This window comes from Paralichthys olivaceus, chromosome 4 (genome assembly GCF_024713975.1).
Source record: "Paralichthys olivaceus isolate ysfri-2021 chromosome 4, ASM2471397v2, whole genome shotgun sequence".
Taxonomy (NCBI): Eukaryota; Metazoa; Chordata; class Actinopteri; order Pleuronectiformes; family Paralichthyidae; genus Paralichthys; species Paralichthys olivaceus.
Genome location: NC_091096.1, coordinates 22,715,805 through 22,741,938, shown reverse-complemented (window position 1 = coordinate 22,741,938; position 26,134 = coordinate 22,715,805). Strand labels below are relative to the sequence as shown.

General features: G+C 39.5%; 1 protein-coding gene across 2 annotated transcripts; it reads left to right on the top strand.

The window, feature by feature from the left end:
- The first annotated feature begins 11,137 nt into the window (after positions 1-11,137).
- Positions 11,138-24,849, top strand: erlin2 (ER lipid raft associated 2). 2 transcript variants are annotated; one of them, XM_020093990.2, is made up of 12 exons: positions 11,138-11,268; positions 12,877-12,984; positions 14,036-14,117; positions 16,010-16,056; positions 16,304-16,365; positions 16,596-16,721; positions 18,625-18,698; positions 20,279-20,337; positions 23,434-23,525; positions 23,607-23,696; positions 23,963-24,042; positions 24,144-24,849. In XM_020093990.2, the coding sequence occupies exons 2-12, from the start codon at positions 12,878-12,880 to the stop codon at positions 24,321-24,323; spliced, it is 999 nt and encodes a 332-aa protein (XP_019949549.1). In that variant the 5' UTR covers positions 11,138-11,268; position 12,877; the 3' UTR covers positions 24,324-24,849. The 2 variants fall into 2 exon arrangements, with proteins under 2 accessions (XP_019949549.1, XP_069380358.1); XM_069524257.1 differs by having other exon boundaries at positions 11,248-11,410.
- The last annotated feature ends 1,285 nt before the right edge of the window (positions 24,850-26,134 follow it).

Below are 26,134 nucleotides of genomic sequence, written 5' to 3'. Positions count from 1 at the left end.
GTGATTTCAGACATACTCTCACAACAGATTCATTATTCCACACATCAACACATTGTAAAAGCCCATACACACACTTTACATTCAACACCTGAATACAGTATGCATTCACTCTTAATAAAACCTGTAGGCTGTGTTCACACTCTGTGTAGTGGTCCATTAAAGCTTTGTACTAGTGGGTATATATGCTTTAAGTAGAATGAATTAGTTATTTACAATTGGCCTGAGCAATAATTAGTGATTTTTTCGAAGAATGTATAATTTGTACCAGTGACTATAGTTTGTTTAGGTACAGCACGTCTCTAGTTATGCCAGTTTTTATTCCTAAATTTCCATTTTAAAACAAAAACTAGAATGGCAGTCAAAGAGCTCCTACCTCTGCTACCTCTGAGGCCCACCAGTCCTTTCATGAAAACACATTTTATTTTGAACTGCACCAAATTGCCCAAACTCATAAATATCAGTCAAATAAACATGACAATTTTTTCATGTTTAAAATATTAAATATTAATTACTCTCTAAGAACATAACAACAAATAAGACAAATACTAAAGAAAGTGAAAAAGAAATATCCTGGATCAGCCTTCAGACGCAAGTAAAAATAAATAAATAAAAAAAATAATGGATTCTTCCTCGGCTCATGTTCCATCCCCCATGTTCCAAGTTGGAAATCTGTTCAGTTGTTTTTGAGTAATTTTGCTTTGACAGGGGTGAAAACATAACCTAGGTAACAAAAACTAAAAACTACACTCAGACCACTTTGGGCTCTGAAATGAACTGCTCTCCTCATACAAACAAAATGTCTACTCTATACACACAATAATTTAACAATTATATCATGATTAAAAAAACAGCAAATAGACTTTTAACAGCTTTAACCTGTCAGAAAATTCACAAGTGCTTAAATAAATAATGGCTCACGTCCATGAAGTGTCTTCATAAGACATGCCAGTGAGGCAGCACCTGCCCATGAAACTGGCTGACCTAAATGTTCCACATGTGGAAGTGGAACATAAATGCAACTATTCATTAATGGCTTTGTGTCAGCCCTGTGTTTTTCCTGCCATGATATATCATCACATCACATCTTCCATGAAACGAGTTTGACATCTTGTCAAACCGGTGCATTAGAATAGCATGAAGAAGAATTCCACTGATTCAGTGCAGCAGGTCCAAAAAGTCAGAGACACTCACACATCGTGTTAAATGCCCACATATTTTAAAACTCTGTGCGGATCAAATTCTTTGATTCAGTCTTTCACTCTTCATGTCTGAGCAGATAAAACTCTGATGACATTATCAGGATTATTTTCCCAGACTTGACTAAGCTCCTCCAGGGCCACAAATTACTTTAAATACAACTGTTTTTACAAGCTGACACGTCCTCCCCATTGACAGCAGTATATCACTGTATGTAATAATCTAGATGTGTAAAATCATTGGACTCACACACGATTTTCCAATCATAACCAGTTTCATATTTATCATTTCTACAGTTAATGATATATTAAATTTGCTCATTCGACAGATGCTTTTACCCAAAGTGACTTACAACTGAAGGACGACACTGAAGCCTGCCAGTAGGAGACCGACTTAAGAAGTAAGCAAAACCCGAAGAAGAAGATCAGGTAAAGAAGTGCACAACCCTCAGTGATTGGTAGAGACCAAAAACCGAGCTAAAACCGAGTAAATGTCTGTTAACAGGTTTACAGCTTGTTTGTAATCTCTTATCTTTCAATCCCCCAACCCATGCTGAAATAATGGAATCTGATGGTGGATTTTATTTTTAAATTTTATCATAATGTGTTATTGAACCCTAGACAAATAATAAGTTTAATAAACGTATGTGTACATTAAACACAAAATACATGTCTTGATTTAGATTAATGAATTGTGCAACCACTTGATATAGTAAAATTTTGTACACTCCTATGTGTCCCTAAGGTACTGCGCTGACAGCTCTAGGGACTGGTTCCAAGTGAACATCAAAGCTCTACTGTCATGCAGATGCAAAAACAGTTTGGAAACGAGATAGACCACCGTCTCCTTCAGCAACAATTTCACTTGACCTCAAGTTCTGCTCGAAAGTTCTTAAAACTTATCAATGAAGCAAAAGTTTAGTAGTGTCTCCCTTTCATATACTATTTTAGAAAGTAAAAATAAACGTCCATGTTTTTTTTAGAATAGCCTAGTGGCTTTGCATATCTAGTTGGGTCCATTCATTGCAACATCATCAAATCCCACTATTATTCTCACATTGCAAGGTCAGTTTGTGTTTTTAAGTTCCCAGCGACCTTTACACATTAAGACGTTTATGGATCATGTTAGCAGTTCTACACCATCCAGAGATTTCTGTGTTGGATTTAGCAGGACCGTGTCAGTGTGAGTGTGTGTGCTCACATAGTTTGTATTAGCAGAGTCCTTGCGGTTTGTTGAGTGAGGGTGAAGAAAAAAATCTTTTTCCACAGGCAGCGTGATTATTTTTACTTTTTCAGAGAACTCTTTTGGACTTTGAGAGACCCCTCCCTTGCTTCTACAATCCCTCCTTCACCTTCTCCTCTCCAACCACATGCCAGCAATGGTGCTTTGGGCAAAAGACAAAAAAAGGAGAAAAACACACGAGTACAGGATAGGAGGGAGAGCCAGGGAGAGGGCGGGAAGGGAAACAGAGCTGATTATCCAAATACAGTCATTAAAGGGGAAATGTGTTTTTCAAGCTGTCAAGATGATTAATGGGCGAGAGCAAATCCTCACAAATGCTCTTGTTTAGTCTAACTGGCAGACACGATCCTACCCATTGATTTATGGCAGGCCTGCTGTGTGAGACCATAGTGAGGTTCGCGGGGTGTGTGTGTGTGTGTGCGTTAAGTTAGAGTGCGTGTGTTTTCGTGTTAAGCCGTTTGGTTTGTGTGCACACGCTTGTATGTGTGTGTGTAGTGGAGTGGAGGGAGAAAGCAGTGTGCCGCTCCACGTGACCAGCAGGAGTTGAGGAGGAATCGGAGAACAGAGGCGATGCAGTGAGTAAATTCACCTTCAGTCACACAAACCAGAGCTTAGCTGAGGCCTTTTTTTATTTTATGGCTCTGTGATTGAACATCAACGACAGAATCAATGTTACATCCAGAATGAATCAAACTGCTGTCAGGAAGGACTTAGGCTTTCATCCGTCACTTGCCGATATCCCTCCTCACAGATGAGATTGCAACAGAATAAACAATATTTCTCTCCCTGCTCAACTGTAGCTGATGTTTATGTGGCTGAGTTGTAGATAACGTTATTACATACTGATTCACAGGGCAGGGCATTACTCTGTTAGAAGTCAATAAACAGCACTGTGTCATAACAAGTTTTTCTAAATGGACACAGTGTCCTGAAGGAGTAGTCTGGAATTCTAGGAAATACAAGTGTTGCCTTTCTTGACAGGTAGATGAGATTGATATCCCTCTCATGCTGTGTCTGTGTAGTAAACATGAAGCGAGAGCCAGCATCTGGTTAGTTTAGCTAAGCACAAAGACTTCAATAAAAAACATCCACTCACATCTGGCTTTTGTCTGCAATGGGAATGGATACAATCGTCATTCACTCCTGGGTCCAATGACTCTAAACAAGACATAGGTGCCTTTTTAGCATTTAAAAAACCAGCATATACCCACTAATTTAGGTGTAAAAGAGGTATAGGTTAGAGAGAATTTTGTAGTTGCCATTAAAAAAGTAAGACTTTGGGCCAGGAGCTGAAGAGGGTACTTAAAGAGGTACTAGAAGTAGATAACCAATGGTTCGATCCAATCATTGGCAAGATACTGAACCTGCAGTATATGATAAAGAAAGAATGTTAGGTACAGGTGCATGAATGTGAATTGCACTGTAAAGCACTATATAAATACACTCAGCTTTGACAGAAATGATTAGTTTGTGTGCATGAGGATGTTATCTTCAACATTTTGACAAATCAGCTTCTTTGTCGATTGCTGACAGTGAATCAGTAAAATTAAAATCAGTTCAGTTCATTGACCATTTTCATCCAAGCTTCAAAATCTGCCACTTTCTGTCTCTCACAGTTCAGATATATTCTGAACATTTATAATCTCTGTTCATGGACACTCTTCTTTGGCTTTAAGTGTACATGTACAAGTGGAATCATATTTGTAATTTCTGCTGAATATTAAAAAAATATCCCCTGAATCGATCTGAGCAGTATAAGGGCCACATTGATGTAAGACAATCATTAGAAATCCAGAAAATGTCTGTTATATTATGAGAATAAAGAAAAAAATACATTCATCGAGTAGCAGCAAAGAGAACCCATTGGACTGCACTCCTGGATCCAAAATCTTGAACCAATCTCATTGTTTCTTGAGAAACTATTAAAGCCCTTTGAATATCACACAGATGTAACCAATGATAACCTCACAGTCGACCAACATTTACTCCCCCACAGACCTGGAGGCAACTTCCTCCAAGTCTGTGTGGTTCTGTCTTCAGAATATACCATTTCTTTCGGAATCTTTTCAAAGTCCTGACACTTACGATAATTTGGTGCTGATGAGCCAAAAGATTAAGTATTTTGTGAACCTCCAGAAAAGTATAACTTGAGAAGATGCTCCACATTCCTTATTTTAATGGAGGCAACAGATGTATCTTCTGATATTAACGTGTAGCTTAAAATTATGACTTCATTCTTGTAGTACAGTATTACGACTTAATTATCATAATAGTCAGACTTTATTTTCAAAGATTTACAACATTATTCTTGGAGTTTTACTTTGTTATTGAAATCTCCAAAACTTGTTTTCCCTTAAAGTCACCCTAATACCCCATTGTAGTGCAGGAATTATTTATTTTAATATGCAATTTAATAGAGTTTTTTAAATACATGACACATATACATACAAATATATATATAATAGATGCGGCTGGTTGTTGCCTACATTTACAAAATCCATGTTTCTTTTTCCCCCTGTCTGTATCTACTTGTTCATACTCCTCTTTGTTGCTGCTGCAGCAATCCAGATTTTACAGTGATGGCGTTTTATCTTATTGTTTCTGACCAACCTGGGCTTTCAAGGGATTTTAAAACAAACTCCATGAATTTATAGCACATACTTACTGACCCTCCTCTGATGGAAAGTCCCAGTGCACTCATCCACTGAAGGTGAGTACGTCACTGCGGGCCGATCCAGTCCAGATCTCCAGGCTGGTCCAGATGGATGGCTCGCAGCTGTTGGCCCCACAACCTCTTCCCTCAGCACAACCATTAGGCCTATCTGTCTGCAATTTCCTCATTCTTCCTCAGTTCCCTCTGAAGTCCACTGTGATCGCTTTCCCACACCCCCACAGCTCAGCGTAGTATCACACTGTACGTATACTGCAGTATCGTTTGGCCTGAGCAGACCTAAGCACATTCACAGGACCAATTACCATGTCCACCCACACATGCATACACACACACGATCACAAACACACACACACACACACACACACACAGCTCTGATACATTTCACCATGAACTATAAAAGCAGGCAGATACCCATGAGGAAGATGTTAAAAAGAGATTTCTGGGGGGGGGAGATTAATTTTGTGCCGCAGAGAGAGGCCAGTTGTGTATCTTTGTGCTTGGACCTCCTCTGGGATCCTGCAGGACAATCCAACCCCTCAAATGCTAATAGTAACAGATGATACAGAGAAAAGAAGAGAAGAGGAGGATGAGAATGGACGTCTAAACCTTTAAAGTTAAATTGTGACTTATTGGAGTTGGGACGTTTACTTGGTCTCCAGCTAGAGGCAAGCAGAGGTGCAATGATCAATATTTCTATTATAACAATAAATCAATTATATTATGTGTAATGTCAAAGGGGTCGATCGTTGTGACACACCCACACAGAATAATCACCTGACTTATGAGTTGCCCTTGTCTCTGGGCAGGTCCAAATCTACATGAGTGCAAAAGCATGCATTGCACCCTCAGTTGAAATTTGAAGCATAAATACGGGGTGATTTAATTGTAAGTGCGGAATGAATTATACAGTGATCGAAATTGCACGAGTCTGCTGCATCCTGCCAAATGGAGCGACGCTCGTGAGCTAGTTCCGGCAGCCGACTGGAGCTGCACTGTTTCCAATTGGCGCTCTATTTAAACTGCAAAGATTTCCCATCACTCCTTCAGCACCTACCAAACAACTTAAGTGTTGACTGTTGAGACCTATTTCCAGCATAATCCCTTCATCATGGACCCCACTCAGGATGTGTAACACATTATTTTTAATTTCTGTTTTATCAAAACCAGTATATTAATCATACCAAATACCTATAAATGATACTATAATGTTGCCTATATTATTCCCAATTATGCTATAAATTACCGACGCTTCTTTGGCTTTGATAATATGGTTACAAGTAGAGTTACATTTAAGATAAACCTCATAGACATCAAGTTATGTGTATTTCCACATCATAGCTGTTTGATTTAGATAAAACCGACTCTAGATGTGTGTAAACTGGACTTACGTTGGTGTGTTCACTAGTGCACCTCTACTAACTTCTGGTTATTTTGTTGTTCTGGAAGGTTTTATACTCCCTTTCAATAATAGATTCACATCTGTTTGTGTGTTTCTGTCTCCTCCATTTCTATCCTCTCACCCCAACGGGTTTGTCAGGTGGACCTCAAAACTTTAGTTATAGCGGATGGTTTGTGTCAGGGGAAAGTGTAAATAGTTACTTTTTTAACTTAAAAGTTTCTGCTGCCTTTTAGAACCCCAAAAACAGTTGTTGCTTGTTTAAAAATGTTGGTTTATGCTTTTCAGAGTTGTATTACAAACAGATCATGTTGAGTAACTCCAGGCTTACTCCCAATCCAGGACTCACCAATGCTTTGTTTGAGGCTGTTCTACCTAAAAGGTTCTTTCATATAATGACAAGTAAAAAAAGTTTAAAGGCCAAAAGATATTAGCTTGGTGAAACACAAGTGAAACCCAAAGAAAACAATTAGTAACACTAATTCCTAATGAGTGTCATTGACATGTCTGCATTTTCCTGTGTAGAGCTGTGTAATATCACACCTGAGCTGACCCTAAGTCAGTTAAATCAGCTGTGTCCTGTTGGGTTTGGGTACTAACATGAAGTTGTTATTCCATTTGTAAACACTGCTCCAGTATCCCCCTCCAAGCCACAGCTACATCTCTATGGAGAAACGTATAGGCCTAGGTATATGAGGCCACGTGTCAACAGAAATGATTAATGACCCACACTTCCTTCCTCTCTAGTCGTGTCACACACGTCATCGTGCGTCGACGTAGCGGAGGCTGGCAGACGGCTGCAGCAGCACCTGCTTGGCCTCATGGCTACAAACAGACCATAACATCGTCCACATGCAAATACACTCATACATTTACATGTAAAGCTGCTCTGGAAGACTTTGCATTTCAGTAGCCTCAGAATGTGACATCAGTAATGAGAGGTCAGCTTTATGCTGCTGGAGTCACTGTCTCCTGCTTTAACCAGACTGTTCTATGTTCCTCTTCAATGTTTTGAAGTTGGCAGGACTCTCATTAAAATAATGCTCAGGCGTTGAGTATTACCAAAGGTGAAAGAATTTCACTTGGGATTTAAAGCTACACTGAAGCATCCTGAGGGGATTGCTCGATATTTAGGGAAATACAATACTACTACAAAGAAATACTTCTTTATGTGATGACCTGCAGGTCCCAAGGTCTTAGTTCCTTTCTCATATCAGACGACAGAATACCAGGGTACCTTTAGATGGCCTTCTATGTTGTGATCTTCTTAACTGACTTTTAACTTGTCAGTTTAACTTGTCAACAACTCCTTCTCCCTCTTTGATTTGATTTTCTCAATTTGTCAAGTAAAGCAAGCAAACTTTGGTCAGCATCACAGAGAAAATGTCCTCCATTAATACATCCCATTTACTATCTTACCCAGATCAACACCACTGCTATAATAAATCTTATTATCACCTCAGATCTGCATCGTGTTTTCTTTTTGTAGAACTTTTTTTTTTTTAAGCTAGCCTAGCTAATTACCTCCTGACTATATATTTGGTAATAGGAGGATTGCTCGTCTCAGTGCTTTTCAATATTAGGCACGGGTGTTCGAACTCCAGGTAGCAGTGGACTTTGGGATCAAATGTGGTTTGATCCAGGCCCGAGTCCCAAAGTGAAAAGCACCTTTCTCTTGGAGAGAGAGTAAAATCATTGAACTTGAAGGGGAAATATTGGGTCAGCTCTTACTGATTTGTAATTTGAGCTGATATGGAGACCGCAGCTTTAATATTTGTAAGTGTTTCAACAGACTCTTACAAAGCTATTACACTAACAGCTATTTAATATTACTCTATATTAAAATTCCTAAACTACAGCCAAGTGATATTAAACAGCCCATATAAGACTTAACAATCAAACAAACACATGCACACAGACCATATCTCCATATCCATTTTCCAAACTCTTCCTGTCAAAAACACTTATGTACGGGACACAATGAAAGAGTGTGATCATGTGAGCACATGTGTCCTGAGCTGTCTGCTGACATGCTGTAATGTGCTGTAAGTGTGTGTGACAGACAGATAAAAGAGACAGAAAGAGTAAGAAAGGGGTTGGTCCTGAAAAAAACAGAGAAGAAACGGAGAGAGAATTGAAGATAATGAAGGAAAATAGAATAAGCAGTGGTAAACTAGGCAGAGAAAGGGAAAGAAAGGGAACAGAGCAGAGACAGAAAGCAAGCGAGTGTTGCATGTGTGTTGGTTCCCAGCCCTGTCAGGGCCCTGTCAGGCTGTGATTTATGGCACTGAGACTGGGAGCAGTCTCTGCTGCCAGCTCAGTATTGTTACAACTGACAGCTAATGAGGCCAGACGGGCTTTCAAGCACAGCACTTAACAGAGGCCTCCATCTTCACAAGTCACGAGCTCTCCTCTCTCTTTTCTCCCCCTCTCTCTCTCTCTCCCCCATTTATTTCTTCTTCCAGGGTGGCAGCAGTGTGGCGAGCTAGCACTGGATTTCTGGGGGTGCAGCGAGAAAACAAGGCCGGCCGACAGAGATGTATGGGCAACGCTCTGTTACTGCCGCACTTCCACTCTCCTCCTCCTCCTGCATGCTATTAAGCCAGAGGCTCAGCTCATATAAATGAGGGAGAGAGGATGAAATACACAAAGGGAAAGATCCAGAACTATATCGCTTCTTGGACCTGAATATTTCCCTCTCTCTGCATTTACCCTTCCATGTTTTAAAGGGCCTGGAGTTACATGTCTGTCTTCTCACTCTGTGATTGTGTGTGTGACCTGTGTGAAGGCACCTGAACTCCGTAGCCTCGGCTGTGGTGTGTTTTACCTTCACCACCCCTGGCCCGGGCTGCTTGGACCCCGCTCTGTAATCACTTCCAGAGTCTCTGACAGAGCTGCCCCCCTCTCCCCTCCGCCCCACTCCCTCGGCCCCTGGTTTCTTGTCACTCGTGATTAATGGCACTAGGGCCCCGGCACGGCTTACGCTGCCAGTTCCAGCAATGTTCCCTTGATACTTAATGAACTCTGACAAACTTCTTTTCCCTTGCTCTGTTGTTCCCTCTCCCCTCCGTCGCCCCGCCCCTCCCTGTTTAAAATGCACGGCACAGAGCTGCCACTGCAGCACCTAGGGGTTAGCTGTGGCCCTTTGAACATTTCTCAAGAGGCCAGTGTCTAAAAATAAAGCGCACAGTCTTTTAGTGTCAGGACCCTTGTGTTGTGTATCAACTGGAGGCTTGTTGCTGATTGAGAATGAATGAATTGACTTCTTGTGTTTTGCACTGGTTGGACTTTTGGTTGGTAGATTTTTAGCCAAATTTGCTTTAATATATGCAAAACTTTCGAATTGTTTCTTGTGCAAACAGCTAAATCTATCCACTGCAAATGAATGAGCGGTTGAAATAAATACCTGCTGCAAAGTAACAGTGAAAACCTGTTCAATTTTAATACCTTTCTCATGGAAATTAAGCAGCACGTGTCATCTGGTCTGTGTCGCCATCTGCTGTCCACATGAGGAAAATGTGTGTAATATAACTTTCAATTTTATGTTTAAATTCAAGGAAATTGGAGTGTGTGTGTGTGTGTTTGTGTGTGTGTGTCCTAATGAAGCAAAATGTGATTTCTGAGGTCCAATGATGTAAAATGTGAATTATGGTGAGGTTAAGGTTAGGGTTAGGTTAGGTTTAGGTTTTGGTTTAACTGTTCACAGTAATGGAAGTCAATGCAAATTCCTAATAAGTATAGCTACGCAAACCTATGTGTGTGAGTGTGTTACTAAATACACTACAGTAGCATTAAATTAACTGTTACAACAGTAGAAATACATATTGATGTATCCATTTTACCAATCTAATAATGTGTACATCTAATATCTAATAATAATATATACATATTAATACTCTGAGATGCTCTTCTGTTCTTTACAGTGGTATAGAGTGGTTACCATAGCCTCCGTGTCAGCTGCAACCAGTCTGACCATTCTCCTCTAAAAAAAAAAGTCCATCTGCAGAACTGCTGCTTTGGGCTTTAATTCTGAGTAAAAACTCTACAGAATGTTATAGGTGCAAGTCACAGGAGATCAACAGTTTCAGAAACACTAAAACTACCTCATTTATTGCCAACAATCATGCTAAGGTCAAAGTCACTGAGATCACTTTTCTGTTCTTATTTTGATGTTTGTTGTGACCATTAATAGAAGCACCTGACCCGTATATGTGCAGGATTATGTGCATTGCACTGCCCGCATGCTTGTCTGATGGTGGGTTACAGTTTAAATTTGAACAATAGAAAGTGTAGAATAACATCCATCCCAAGCAATGCAGGTGGTGATACACCAGTCAGCTCAGCCAAATTAGATGGATCATCAGGCTAAGGAAACTAGGACATCACAAATATTTTGCACAAAACATAGTACTCCAGTAGCCCCACACTACTACTATTAATAATACTAATAATATATCTAACAATACTAATAATAGATTATGATAATAATCATTATTAGATCAGATCCAGGTCCAGTCACTTACCAACAAAACAAACGAGAGACCATGAGACAATTTGTTATACATTTTTATTTGAATGTTTTTTTGTCATCGTACACTGCTGCAGAGTGTATGTGAAACACAGAAGGTCTCCCCCAGAGGGCGCTAATGCAATAATCTGGCTGTTGAACGGTGACTCGGAGGAGGAGGAGAAGAAGAGTGTAGCGGGTGTGTGGAGTACCTGCTTCGTCTCGGTTCTTGGTTCGATCTCAGATTTCCAGGTAAGAGCTGCAGAGCTCCAGGAGCACGAGTGACTGTGTGTGTAAACCTAACCCCTGCCTCCCCCCTCTGGTTTAATATGGCCTCTGAACGCCAACAGGAGAGGAGACGCGTAAACATGAGTTGTGCTAACTTGTGTTAAAGGTTAGTCAGTATTTGGCCTTGTGTGGTGTTTCAACACTGACACTGAAGTGACGGCTGGACCACCAGATCACTGACATTATATTTGAACAGCTCCTCCATTACAGGAAGCTTCTTATCTTCGAGATAACATCAACTGAGTAACTTACGCCCTGCTAACGCTGTTAGCCTGAAGCTCTCTAAACCAAAACCCCTTCAGTTGTTTTTATATTTAAAGTTGAGTTGCCATAAAGTCAGACATACTTCTCACAATCTGATTAATCTGACTCTGTATACAATTATTTAGAGTCGCGTCTTCCATTCGGCAATCTTGAGATGTTGTTAATGTTGATAGTTTAATAATTTGAAACTATTTTATAAAGCTCTTGTTGCAGAGGAAGCGGTGTCCTCCACGAAGCTCACGGTTTGATAAGAACAGGGTTAGTTTGCTGAGGAAAGACATTGTCAAATGGATCAAGTTGCTGAAACTGAGTTACCCGGAAGAAACCACCGCTTCCTTCCGCTCCGTCCATGCACGATGTTAACCTCACAACACTGATCCATAGTATCTCACTAACGTGGACATCAGCTTGTTCCTGTTTTCAGATCTTTGTTCGTTTCAGAGATAAATCGATTTTCTTTGTCAGAAAAACAACTAAGCATCAAAATAGAGATTTTTTATTTATTTAGCACAGATGAAAGAAATACATAGAAAAAATAGAAGTAATATTAATATACGGTGCAGGAGGAGGCAGAAAACCCATTGAGCTCATTTGAAAGCTTTGACCTAAATATTGTTCTTTATTACAAAATTGGAATATACAGAACATTGATATACAGAAAATAAAATGACCTTGAGAGTCAGCAAACCAACAATACATTAAATGGACACAATTAGAACACAGTCACACACACATTGAGGAAAGGTGAGTATTTAAAGATATTTAACACAGAATCTAAAGGAAGAATCCAGTGTGAACACTATCTGTTCTGATAATTCAGTGTTGAAGCACTGTCATTAGATATAAATTTACTCTCTTACCAGAGCTGAGACGGCTCCTCTTCCAAATCCCTCTGCTCAGACCAGCTACACTAAACCTTTATAAATATATATGTAAAGGAGTTAGGATATTTTTTCAAATCCATAGCGTCATGTTTATGATACATATGACAAGAGAGAGGTTAGAACGTTTTTCGCGCTTTAGCCTTAATCCTCTTTAAGTGTGACAAGGTCACTGAGTCCCAGCTGATGCCTGGCTAAGCCTGAGCTGAGAGGAGATAAACCAGTGAGCAAGATGCCAACTCTGAAGTTGTTTTACTACTGCACAAGCTGCCGAGTGGCTCCTCGGGATGGATTGACTGTTTATCAGTCACTTAAAGTTAGGAGGAGAGTGTCCGAACATTTGATTGTGATTAAGGCGAGACACTGTGAGAACTCTTAAAGGGAAACGGTTGATTTTCACATGCTGTCTCCTCTGTTTGCTTGTCAGGATGGCACAGTGGGGTGCCATATTCTCAATAATTGTTGCTCTTGGAGGAGCAGCACTCTTGGCCTCCGTACACAAGATCGATGAGGGACACACTGGAGTTTACTACAGGTGAGACTGTAAAACACATATCGTTTTTTTATCTTGTGTCTGAGACTTTAAAGTGAGAGACTGTAAAAGTAAGACATTAAAGAAGGGAGCATCTGCTTCAGAACTGTTTGCCTTAAGAACATTAACCGTTAATCAGCAGGTTCTGCAAATATTAGGATGTTGAGGCTGACTAAAATGTCACTCACACTTGTGAAGCTTGAAGTTAATTTTAATCTTATTACTTGCACAGACATGAAGCAAATATCAGTGTTTTTATTACAGCTTAGATAAAATCTGTTAATACCTGCTACTGCTCTTTAAATAGAAGATTGTGCTGTCAGTGACTGAGACCGTTGTGACTCATGTTGTTGTGTGGTTGAAGAGCAGAGTTTGACTCATCTGGGAGGATTCTTTATCTCTTGCATTAAAGGTCCAGTGTGTAAGATTTAGGTGAAAGGGAACTATTTTCAGAAATGTAATGTAGAATAATCCTCATGATGTTTTCACTAGTTCATTTCATCTAAATTGTATGAATTGTAGTTTTCTTTACCCCAGAAAAGGTCCTTTATATTGAAATACTTTATATTTACATCGAGGGGACCCTCTCTACGGAGGCTGCCATGTTTTTTACATTAGTCCAGACTGGACAAACTAAACACCTTTTGAGTTTTTATGACAACTGAAGCTACCACAGGTTATTTTTCATGTTTGAAAGGGGAGGGTGAGATGAGGGGTAATTAGCTGTAACATGCAATTTCAACACTAGATATCACTAAATACTACACACTGTACCTTAACGAACAGGTTGATTGAGAATGTGAAATGTGTAATATCTGGACTTGCTATCAGCGGCTGGACAAAGGAGTATGAGAGCAAACAAGTCCTGCTGCTAATACTAGCTGCGAAAGTAAAACTGTCCCTCTTCATGTCATCTTAACATAAGTAATCAGAATGTAGTTTGTTTTCTTTCATTAAAAGCTGAGGCTCCCTCAGGAAGTAGTCTTGTTGTGATCTGAAGCCCACTCTGAGCTATAATAATCATTTGATTTGTATATGTTTGTGTGTATCACAGGGGAGGGGCTCTCCTAACTGTCACCAGTGGTCCTGGTTTCCATCTTATGCTTCCATTTATCACAACCTACAAGTCTGTTCAGGTAAGTTACATCAAGCCAGTTTAATTTTCATAGCCTTAAGTCACAAATCTCTGGCCTGAGATCTTCAGTACACAGACAGACACAACCTCAGTAATAGAGAATAAATAATAATGGACAGTAACGGCTGCACATTATATCACGAACAGAGTGTGTATGAGAATTAAGCCACTTTTCCACAAAACTCAGTAACACACACTAATATCTGATTTAATCAACATTCACTCCCATGACTCTGCAGCAGAAAGGTTTTCATCGGCTTCCAATTCGTGACATCGAACATGACTCAGGGAGGGTGTTCACTTACATAAAAAAAAAAAAAACTGTAATTCTTGTAAAAGAGATTTAACAATATCAAAATAAAGAGAAAAGAAAGAAGTGTTGACAGAACATATCGTTACCCTGGAATCCTTTCTGAATGGTCTAAATATTTTGTTACCAGGGATGTTATGTAGAGCAGTTTTTAATTGAAAATTTGAAACATCCACAGATGCATGTGTCCAGGGAATAAGGGGGCTTCAAATGGTCAACATAATCACAGGCTGACAGAACCATTTTCAAGTCATACAAAGTAGTAAAACAGTGTGTGAGCATGTGATGGTGGTTAAGAGTTGGCCATACCATATCATCTGTATATGGGAGTCCTATTAATTAATACTGAAAGAAGGTCTAGCCTTCATTACACACAGTCTGCACGGTGAGTAATAAGCTGTGTGCACACATTAATGATGAATTCACTGATCATCTGTTCAGAGGAAACCAGTTCAGGGAAAATCATAACCTTTTACAGCTGATTGCAAATCTAGATGAAAGATAAAGTGATTCCAGGAGAAAAGAATGGAACTAAGAAGAATTGAAATTACAGCCAATTCAGAATATTTAAATAAAATGTTTGTGACTTTATGAATGAACTAGTTGTTTTATTATTTATTCAGCCAAAAGTCACTAAGATGCATACTGACAACACCGATTTTTACAGTATGAAAGTGAACTTGTTAGAACTGTGTAATGGTGTCACTGCTTGTTTTCTTTGCTGATATCAGCTGATATAGCACTCTGGCCTATCCCAACTATAAGTGGTATGTGCTCTTCGCTGCTGCTTCAACAAGGGAAATGAAAATATTTTGGTCATGGAACACACACTGAATTTGAAGAGATGGACAAACCCAGATGAATCCAAAACAACAAGGCAGCCTTTTATTATCAACAACCTTTGGGAGGGTTATAATGTTCAGGTTGTGTGGATTGTTACAGTGTGTTCACGACTGACCTCCAGCTGTCTTAAATGAAATAAATTGAATGATCGAAAACACTGTGTTGATGAATTGACAGGTATTTTTTACAACCAGTCCAGTGCCCGTTCTGAGCCCCCCTTTTTAAAATGGTCTGTTAACTTTGCCTGTGTTAATGCTGGTTGCATATTTTCTAACTGAAACTGTGAAAGGTATCTGCATTGATGGAGCTGCTGCAGGTAAAGACCTGCTGCTGGACTCATTCCACAGAACCCTGAAGCTGCTCCACTGCTGCTGCACAAAGCGCTGTTCACCTCTATATTTAAAGTTCAGTGAATCAGTAGTTGTTGTTGTTGTTGTTGTTGTTGTGAATGACATCTCCACTGATCAGTCCAAACCACTGCTGCTGGGTGACTGTACATTCAAAGTTTATTGATATTGACCGTATCACATGTCCAAATCCTACCAGATTTAAAGCTGATGAGATTAAGGGTTCTTGAGATATTCGTTCCACCGACACACAGAAGGACAGACAGAGAATTCTGGAATGATTAGATAAAGTAGTAGATGGATGATGATATTGTAAGAAAAACTCTAAAATTTGCTCCTGACATCCTGAATGCCACAACGTTTTACATTAAATGTTAATCTTTATTTCTGCAGACGACGCTGCAGACAGATGAGGTGAAGAATGTACCATGTGGCACAAGGTAGGTTTGCAGTTTTCACTGACTTAAGTGGAATCATGTGTTACAGACACTTATTACAGCCATCATTCATCCCAACACACTCCCACACAGGACATCGGGTAGAGAATGAAGAGTCAGAAGTTCATCAGTACATGTCTGAACCACTGGAATCTCTCAGACTGAACATGCAACAACTTTGATCACATACAGTGTATTAGCTAAAAGTGCAGATAAGAGGTGTTAAGTCTTGTTTTCTTTCTTTTTTCAGTGGAGGAGTGATGATTTACTTTGACCGCATAGAAGTGGTGAATTATCTTGTTCCATCAGCAGGTAAACTCACCAGTGTTCCACAGGCCAAAAACATCAAACAGTGTATTTATCCTTAACCCCCTGAGGAATTCTTTTTTATATTCTGCAGCTGTGAGTCAGTAAGACACACCTGAAGACAGCGCATTCAATTTTATTTTTTTAGCAGCTTGCTTCAGCAGAATTAAATATGCCCCTGTGTTGTGCGTTTTTACTGTCATTTCTGACCTGAACGCCTGTTTTCCACTCTGCAGTGTACGACATAGTGAGGAACTTCACCGCAGACTATGATAAAGCTTTGATTTTTAACAAGGTGCACCATGAGCTCAACCAGTTCTGCAGTGTTCACTCGCTGCAGGAAGTCTACATCGGCCTGTTTGGTAAGTATGGTTCACTACAGACTGCACCACTAATTTGAAACGGCTACTCTCAGTTTTTTAATTGCACAGAAAACAGATTTGACAAACAGCATGGAGTCGTTCTATTGCCCAGGGAACAAAACACCCTGAATGTTTGGTTTGTCTCAGCAGGTCTCATTAACAGCTACAATGCATGTGGAATTAAGTGAAGCAACATGTACATTTGGAAAACTATCCATCTAACCACAGTCACCAGAAGCTGGACACAACAATGTTGTGATTACAAGAAACATACTTACGGATCATTTATCAGACGAATTATGTAGGATTTCTTTTATTTACAGATCACTTCTGTGAATAAATTGATTTGCTTATTGGTCTCAACACTAATAAAATATTCAGGATAAATTATTGCCAGATATCTGAGATTGACTGATAAATGGGACAGTACTGTTGCACTGATCATTTGACTATGTAGTAGTTGAATAGTACAGTTCTCAAAAGGCACAGTAACATGTCTGTTCTCTGAGTATACCTAGTAACCACATCCAAAGGACTGTCTGCTGACATCCTCTGACCTGCTACTGTTTCACGATAAACTACATTTATTTTTACACAGTGTCCATTAGGGTTGGGCGATGTCAACTTAACTGGCATATGACAATGTATGTGGTGAAACTGACATATCAACATGTTGGCTCCACATCATGATGCATCGTCCGTCAGCCCAACCCTAGTGTCCGTATGTTGATTTGTTTGTGGCCAGAATATCGACACTGACCAACACATAATGATTGATTCTTTTCTTAAATTGGTAAAATCTTTCTTCACAGCACAGCTGCACAAGATTCATTCAGCCTATCTTGACACCTCAGCCACACACACCTCTGTTAACTCAAACTGGGAAAATAACATTACATGGTCTTTGCAAACAGAAATATCGTTTGAGATTATTTGCATATAGAACAGGGAACCGAGATCCGATTACGTGTTCACAGGAGACACATTCAGGACACATGTTAATACCAGGTATGAACGGACGAGCTTAGAGCTGAGCACTTGTGTTCTTCAGGATGGAGGTTAATACCAGGTCTGAAAAGGGCCAAAGCAAAATATACAGATTAAATACACATGTTGTTGTTTTACACATGAAACCACAAAAATAAACCACAAATGAAAGAGCCATATTCAAGCTGCTATGGGGGGGATTTGTTAAAAATTAATTTAAGTCCAAAATTTACATTTATAGTTTGTAAATCCTGTTTATGAGTAAAATAACTTATTTTTGTCATGGACCCACATCAGCAAGGTTGGATCAACCTCAAAAGACCACAGACACTGCCACTTGGGAGATTGTGAGGAACGGCATGTCCCCAAACCACAGAGACAGACAGGGGGTGCAGGACAGACATGCGCAAGGAGAAAAACAAAAAAAAACAAAAAACAAAGATGGCATCTCAGTCAAACATGCTGCAGGAAATTACATGAGTTCTGATGCGAAGATCAGTTGTTGTTTACAGCACATTTTCACCGGTGTCAGCTTCTATCTTCAATAGCTCTCGAATCTAGTTGCGTTTGCAAGTTAACAACTTGTTCTGCTTCTTCTACGCCATCAACATGCTCGCCCACTAACTCGCTGTGAATTTGTTGGCCATTTTCCCACTGTATTCTCACATGGGCTCACTCTGACATTCTCCTGTCATTTTTCAAGGGGACTGGAAGAAAAATGTCTGGAGAATGCTTGGACATAGTTTTTCTCACATACAGCACATCTAAAATACATCAGCAGAATGTCCCGAGTTCATTGCATGTCTTAAAGCAGCATATGTTAACTGTTATGTCTGAATGAAGCTCTAAGGGAAACACCTACTGAGTGTGCCATCGTTTTTTTTTATTGACGTTACTCCCTCTTTTCCCCACTCAGACCAAATTGATGAAAACCTGAAGTTGACGCTACAAGAAGATCTAACAAACATGGCACCCGGACTAATCATACAGGTACAGTGAAGCCATCAGAACGGCCGCAAGACAATGTTTATTTAATCAGACGGTTCAGATTGACTTTCTCATTTCCACTTTATGCAAAGCTTAAGGTTTTGGTTAGTGCAGTTTACTATTGATTTAAGGAATCAGAAATCACCAGCTTTACCAATGAGCTCTTGGTCATGTATACAGTGTTTTGAATGTTTTTATATTGGGTATTGCATAAAATTCAATTGTGTTGTATTTGTATAGAACTTTTCTAGTCTTGAATCACTCAAAGCACTTTAAGTTGTGCCGTTCACCCGTTCTCTCTCACACACACATTCAGACAGTGCCTCTATGTGCAACACTTTATCATACAGCACTCACACACTGCTGGAACAGCCACCAGGGGTGATGTTGGTTTCAGTATCTTGCCAAAAGACACTTCAGTACACACAATGGGGGAGACTGGGTTAGAACAGCTGACCTGTTTTCCGCTCTTTCTCCTGAGACAGTGTCGCCCCTGATTAGTTGACAGTAGAGAGATGACAGAAAACTGCGTGAGATTGGTAATGATGTGCAACACAGCTCTCAGGTCACACAGGCTCAACACATGATCTGAGTAGTGCCATTGCTCTTGTATTTGTGTTCAGTAGTAACATTTGATTTATGTCTATGCTATTACACATACCTCTGATTGTAAGGTTTATGCACATTTGTGGGCATTTTGTGGGTGTTTATTCTGGGAAATGTAGTTTATCATGCTGGAGGAGGAGACAAGGCAACTTATTGAGCAAGAAAATGGAAATATTCAATCATAGAATAGCTCAAGGTCTGCACTGAGCATGTGTTTGTAAAGATCTAAACTGACCAAGGACTGCAGTATAGAACCAGAACATGGAGGTTAAAGTTCCCCGTGTGCCTTTTATTTGATAGAAGACATATTTTGAGTGAAATAAGCAGCCAACACCGTGGCTGAGGATTTCCAATATAACAAACAAAGGGATTCTGGGTGGGGAAAAGACTCCTGAACTGCAGGTGAGTTGTGAGCCTTTTCATAGACCCCAGTCACAAAATAAGGAAGGTATAAGAGATACATTTTAGCCATTTCATGAGGGGATTTTCTTTTTCATGTCAAATCTTTTGACAATGTTGTTTTTTAGGAACAAAGAGGAATTTTAGGGGACTAATAAGCTAATGTAGGGGGGTTTGAATAATAGTGAAGTTGACCTAATGAAACAAAGTATATAGAGCCTTTGATTTTCCAGTCTACATTGTTTTGTGGTTATATGATTGACTTTAAAAGAGCTGCTGTGGTCCCCTGTCACTTCTGTTGAATCTCTACACCCACATTTTAATGTGTGGGTGTAAAAAGCTCCACTGGCCTTGTCCTCTCTGGCATCGTGATTCCTGTAACTCTCCAGAAACACTACAAAAAACAATTGCTCTTTTCTCTCTCTGTAGAACCAGTAATCCCAACATTCAGGGGGTGTTTAAATAGAAGTCTTGGTCTCAGGGCTTCTCTCCAACAGTTATAACATTGCATGTTTCTTATTACACTCCTGCTGTCTTTGTCGAACTACTTCAGTTTCTCTGTCTCATGTGGTCAACAGGCGGTGAGAGTGACAAAGCCCAACATCCCAGAGAGCATTCGCCGAAACTATGAGCTAATGTGAGTTTTCTTTTTTTTTTTCTTTTTTTTTTCTGTGCCCAAAAGGGAATGTTCCCAGACCCCTGAGGCCTGTATTGTGTATTTATGTTCATTCAACTCCCATCTGCCAAGTCTCATAGAGGAGGAACATGCTGCTGCTTCATCTCAGTGAGCATCATAGTTTGGTCTTATGAGTGTACAGGATGTGCATAGTTTCAGGAAATTTGATCAGAAGAATAATAAGAGGATTTACCGTAAGTTCTATTCAGATTCAAGGAAACAGTGACACATCAGGCACATTGTGGAGACTGGTAGTCTTTGAGGGAGACATGTAATGTTGAATAATAAATATTCATTGGAGTTTATGCAACATGCATATCCCAATTGGTCTACTTTGTTACCTAAAGGTGTTTATATTTAATGATGTGATTGTAGTGGGTCCATATCTGCATTGTGTTCTGCTGTGCATGTACAGTTCCCTTCAAACTCTTTACAAAACACAGCATATCAGCATAACTTTTTGTAATTGTGGAGAAACATGCTCTCTGTGGCCTATCAGGGAACATTCCACCATAAATAGAGAGACAAATGAGCTTTTACACACAAACCGATTGGTAAGCTTTAGGAGATGTGCATGACTAAGCAAATTGGACCAAAACAGTGACGTAACACTAAAGACATACAGTTGGGAGACACTAAAGTAGATGTCATGTGCAATCAATCTTCCTAACTCAAAATACAATAATACATTTGTGATTAAAGTTACAAGAGCTTGGCTGCATGTGCAGTAGTGGCAGCGGGTTGGGGTTCCAGCTACCTTTATGATGACCTTATGATACCAGATTGTGGATGTTTCTGACTCAGCTACAGAAGAATTATCACTACTGATTTTTCTCACTGAAACTGTCACTAGCAGATTAGTTTTCTAGCAGTTCCTTCAGCCGCTAGCTAGTGGCTGACTAAAAGGTCTTTGGCTAACTTAGATGTTTAAACAGCAGCTGAAGGTCAGAAGTTGCTGTGGTATTAAACTCTGTGGCGTAACCCAGTCTTTTACTGCCACCCACTTCACTGTGACAAGTACACTCACTGTCTCCCATCACAGCCCTAAAATTACCATATGTTGAGTCACTGTTATTGATGAATCACACAGATTCAAGTGAACTGAAACAAAAGGGGGGATTAAGTTTATAACCTGGGGCTGAGTTTCCCTTTACTCAATCATCAATCTATATGCCACTAATCCTCTGCAGGTATATCGCATCATTTGGCACATTTATCCCAAATTACTCAGCGACACACATAGCTTCATCAAGAGTAATCTTTGCTGAATCTGTTTAATAAGACAAAGTGTAGGAGATCCAGAATACAGAGGAATTACTATTTTTTCTGCAGAAGTTGCAGATGACAGTTTTAACTTGAAGTGGACAAGAAGACTTTTGATGAGCATACTCTTACTTTCACTTCGCAGTAAATGGTTCAGAGTATTTTCACTCTTGTTTTTACAGCCTGTCTGACAGTCTGGGCATTTGTGTTGCTTACTCTGTCCTCCAGACAAGGAAGCAGCAGTTGAAATATAAACCTAAGCTGTTGGTAAAGTGAATTCAGTCTGCAAGTTAAAATTGCATTTGACAGCAACCGCATTAAAAATAAGCTACACATTGTAACAGAAATTTAATTTTCTCTAGTTAGATTGTTTTAATTTAGTGGTATTGTCAGAAAGATTAAATGGTTGATTCAGTAATTGAACATTTTTCAGTGAAGTGGAAAGAGTAACGGTACTGTGCACTCAACTAAGACTACTGTCACTAAAAACTTTTTTTATTTTAATATAAGTAACAACGTCCTCAGATAAAAGTACAAAGTGAGTGTGTTAATGTGTTCTGGATAAACATTAGTTACATTTTAAATAGGTGTAGGAGGGTGTGCAAAAATGTTGATAAATAGTTTTATATGCAAGCCCATCATCAGGCTCCATGTCTATCAGAGTTTTAATTAAAGTGCATACCCCTGAGTAAAAACAAAAGGGTGAGGTGTAAAAAAAAAAAACCCATAGCGGCTGCAGCCAACAAACACAACAACAAATGCTTCCAGCTATCTAACTCACTCACTAACTTTTTTCTCACTCATCCTCTAAGATTTCAAACACTAAGCAAATTGAAATCAGGTATATAAAATAACACAATGGCATTAACTTCTAACAGGTGTCGATATGCATATCCAAAAAGTTTGCTAGAGCAAGAAGGTTTTGAGCTTTATACTCTCATTCTCCAAAAATCAATGTAAAATAGTTTCTTCTGTAAATTATGGACATTTCAATGCTTTTTAACATTATGAATAATGGAATTTAACAGATCAGGTCTTTACTGAAAACACTGCACAAACTGAACTGAAGAAGCCTCTTGGATGAGAGATGAAACATTAAGTTCACACACAGCTTTAGTTTGACACTCTGTATGCACAGAGTGCAGAGTAAGGCCACACTGTAGTGGAACAATTTGCAAACACTAGTCAATATAAACATAATGCTCTCTTTTTATACACCATGGTGCAAAGTACAGTTATAAGTCCAGTGTGCAGGGAGCTTAACTGAGCGCATTTGATAGTTCAGCAGCAAGATGCACCTGGTGCTTCTGGGAACAGGGAAAGATTGTTTTTATTACTCTTTGTTCTGTAAAATACCTCTGATCGTGCCTGTGATGTTATCAAGTCTGTGACGGTGCAGTGCTTTGGGCTAACACTACAGTTTATTAAATTATTTCATACAGGAGCTACTGTAATTACCAGTTTCCAAATAAGCCGGATATAAAAACAACTCAAAAAGGGAGAAAATTTAAGGTAATTAAATCTAATGTGAAGATTTGGTTGAACTTTCTATGATTAAACCTCTGTACTTATGTTAAAGTTGGAGGGATTATGTTTGGCATAATGTGACCAAACCCAACACTGCAGTAAGGTATAATGATAAAGGTGTTCATTGTCCTGCCCTCTTAACACTGTCAACAGGGGAGTGATGCAGAAGTGAATAAAGCCCGCTCTGCACATGCCCACACAGCTCTGAGGATTCAGAGAAACAAGAAAAGACACTTGTTAATGATAAAGTGTGCTTTATTCATTCAGGGAGAGCGAGAAGACGAAGCTGTTAATCTCTCAACAGACACAGAAGGTTGTGGAGAAAGAGGCAGAGACCGAAAGGATCAAAGCTGTGATAGGTGAGAGAGAACAGAGAAAACAACAATGGGTGCAGTTTATTGTCAAGAAAAACTGTTTGATTACAATTATTTGTTTTGCAGAGGCTGAGAAAGTTGCACAAGTGGCAGAGATCAAGTTTGGACAGAAAGTCATGGAGAAGGAAACAGAGAAAAGGATTTCTCAAATTGAAGGTTTGTATCCAGTGGTGGAAGAGAAATCAATTCCTTTCCACGGATTTTACTCTTCAGTCTGTTCACAGTTATTGCTACAGCATATGTTAGTACTCAGTTACTCTACCCCTCTTTTTGTGTCCTACAAACATATATATGGGCCCAGGGAATCAGCTGTTAAAGTGGAACTTGTGTATTTAACCATCTTCCTGGTTTCTGACCTGTAAAATACTGAGGACTTTTAAAACAACCCTCCTGGTGACTCTGACTTTTTTTGTGATTCATAGATGGTGCTTTCCTGGCCCGGCAGAAAGCCAAGGCAGATGCAGACTTCTATTCAGCACAAAGAGCTGCCGAGGCCAATAAGGTAAAGAGCAGGTGACACAAACACACCTGAGCGGGGACTTCAGGGACTGGAGAGACTAAACAGATTTGTTTGTAACTTGAATTGTGTTGTCACTCTCGCAGATGAAGTTAACACCACAGTACCTGCAGCTAATGAAGTACAAGGCCATCGCAACCAACAGTAAGATCTACTTTGGGAACGACATACCACAGATGTTTGTGGACTCTGGCTCTGCAGGGAGCTCCATCAAGGTCTCTGCAGCCATGGACATTATGGGTGAGCAGATCCTGGACGTGGATTAAGTAGTGGGACACACATGACCACCCAGGGGTGGAGGACTGACTGTTGGAGAGCAGTAGCCTGGCCCACAGGCTGCCAGGTTCACCTTCTGGCCCAGAGAAGCTCTGCTGACAAGGGCCGGTATTTCTCAAATATTTCAGAATCACTGCTAGAAGCCATGTTAAAAGTTCATTAGAAAATTGAAAGTTTGACTATAAATTAAAATTCTTCTTCCTCAGAGCACAGTACTTGAGTTATTTTCCTATTCTCGTTGTTCTGATGAGGAATGGAACCATCTACTCAGAACCATAATTTAGGTGGAGGAGAAACTAGATGATATAGCATCATCCATGGGTGACAAGCCCCTTTAAAACTGACATTAGCCAAAAACAACTTTTAATGATAGTAATTTAGCCTCTGCTCAGCTTTAATGGGCCGTGTGGAAAATGTACCCACTTACACCAAAACAGAACCAAAATCTGTTACTGCTTTTGTGTTCAATTGTGACATGTGTTCTAATTGAGCATTAAAGTAGTAATATTGTTGTTACGCTGCATTGTCCTTGTTGCATGAATTGACCATCTCCTAAAAGCCTCTTTCCTCTGAAGGCATTTTTTGACTTCAACTATGAACGCTATGTCAACATCCCTCACTTATGAACAATGCAGAAGGAGATTTTCTGGCTCAGACATGTTCACAACAACACAGCCATTTCTGGAGTGTTCTGGTGACAGGAAGCGCAGCATACTGAGACAAGGCATAATTTATAAAATCCACCTCTGATCATGTTTTTACTTACAGCACATTGACACTAGCACTGATATGCTGAATTGGACACTTTTTGCATTTTTTTGTAGCCATACAGGCAAACTAAGCTATTCTTAGCTCCATTAGCTGGTTGAAATGAGGACTACAGCTGACTTTCTAATGTTGCCAACTAATTTATATTAAAAGTCGGAACCCAGTAAAAAGGGATTTTGTTAATATGCAGTTGATGGTTGCATACATGATGATGTGATGCAAACAAGCTGTTCCAACAAACAATCAGCATTGTAGGGGGGATTTGGGTAATCTGGGACACCTAAGCGTCAGTCTGTTTATTCTAGTCAACAGGACTTCTACTTTAAGCTTAGCATGGATAGCATTACATATCATGTAACTGAAATCACATGACTTCATGGAGGAGAGGTGGGGGCAAATGTCAATCAGAAACTCCCCATTGGAATTGCGTGACAAGGTCAATTACATACTATTCTGACAAGATTAATGTTAAGGATATAAATGTGTCATAAATAAGACAATGTTCCGTGAGAATCTCCAATAGAACGGTGAATAATATGTTATTGTTGCTCGCTGTTTGAATTTTAATTGATATTTCTTTTATGTAATACACCTTTAATAGAATGAAATACATTTTATAGTTTCCTAATTTAAGATATGATTCTTTCATGAAAAGGTAGGACTTTATATGTTGATATGAATTATTGACATTTTATGAATAATATAAATGTTCTCATTCAGCTTTCTGTCCTTTTTTCATAATGCTTTTAAACAATTGGTAATCTTGACCTTGGAATGCATAAAGCAAGGTGAATTGGGCTTTTTTGAAGCACAATACAAGTGTTCCAAGAATTTTCCTTTTTGGACACTAAAAGCTGTCAAGTAGAATATCTCCATTCTTTCTTTTCTTCTGGTGTGGTTAGACATTTTAAGGATTACATAGGTATAATATGTTGATCTGATGTGTAAAACAGATATTGGAATAAGTCACAGAAGTTAAAGTTGCAAAAAAATGTCCCAGATTACCTGAGTGCACCCTAACCAGTGGATTGAT

Bases quoted from the DNA above. Each gene is read 5' to 3' on its own strand.
- erlin2 (XM_020093990.2), top strand. From the start codon at position 12,878: ATGGCACAGTGGGGTGCCATATTCTCAATAATTGTTGCTCTTGGAGGA. The intron at 12,985-14,035 runs GTGAGACTGTAA...TGTGTATCACAG, and splicing joins CACACTGGAGTTTACTACAG to GGGAGGGGCTCTCCTAACTG. The intron at 16,366-16,595 runs GTAAACTCACCA...TCCACTCTGCAG, and splicing joins TTATCTTGTTCCATCAGCAG to TGTACGACATAGTGAGGAAC.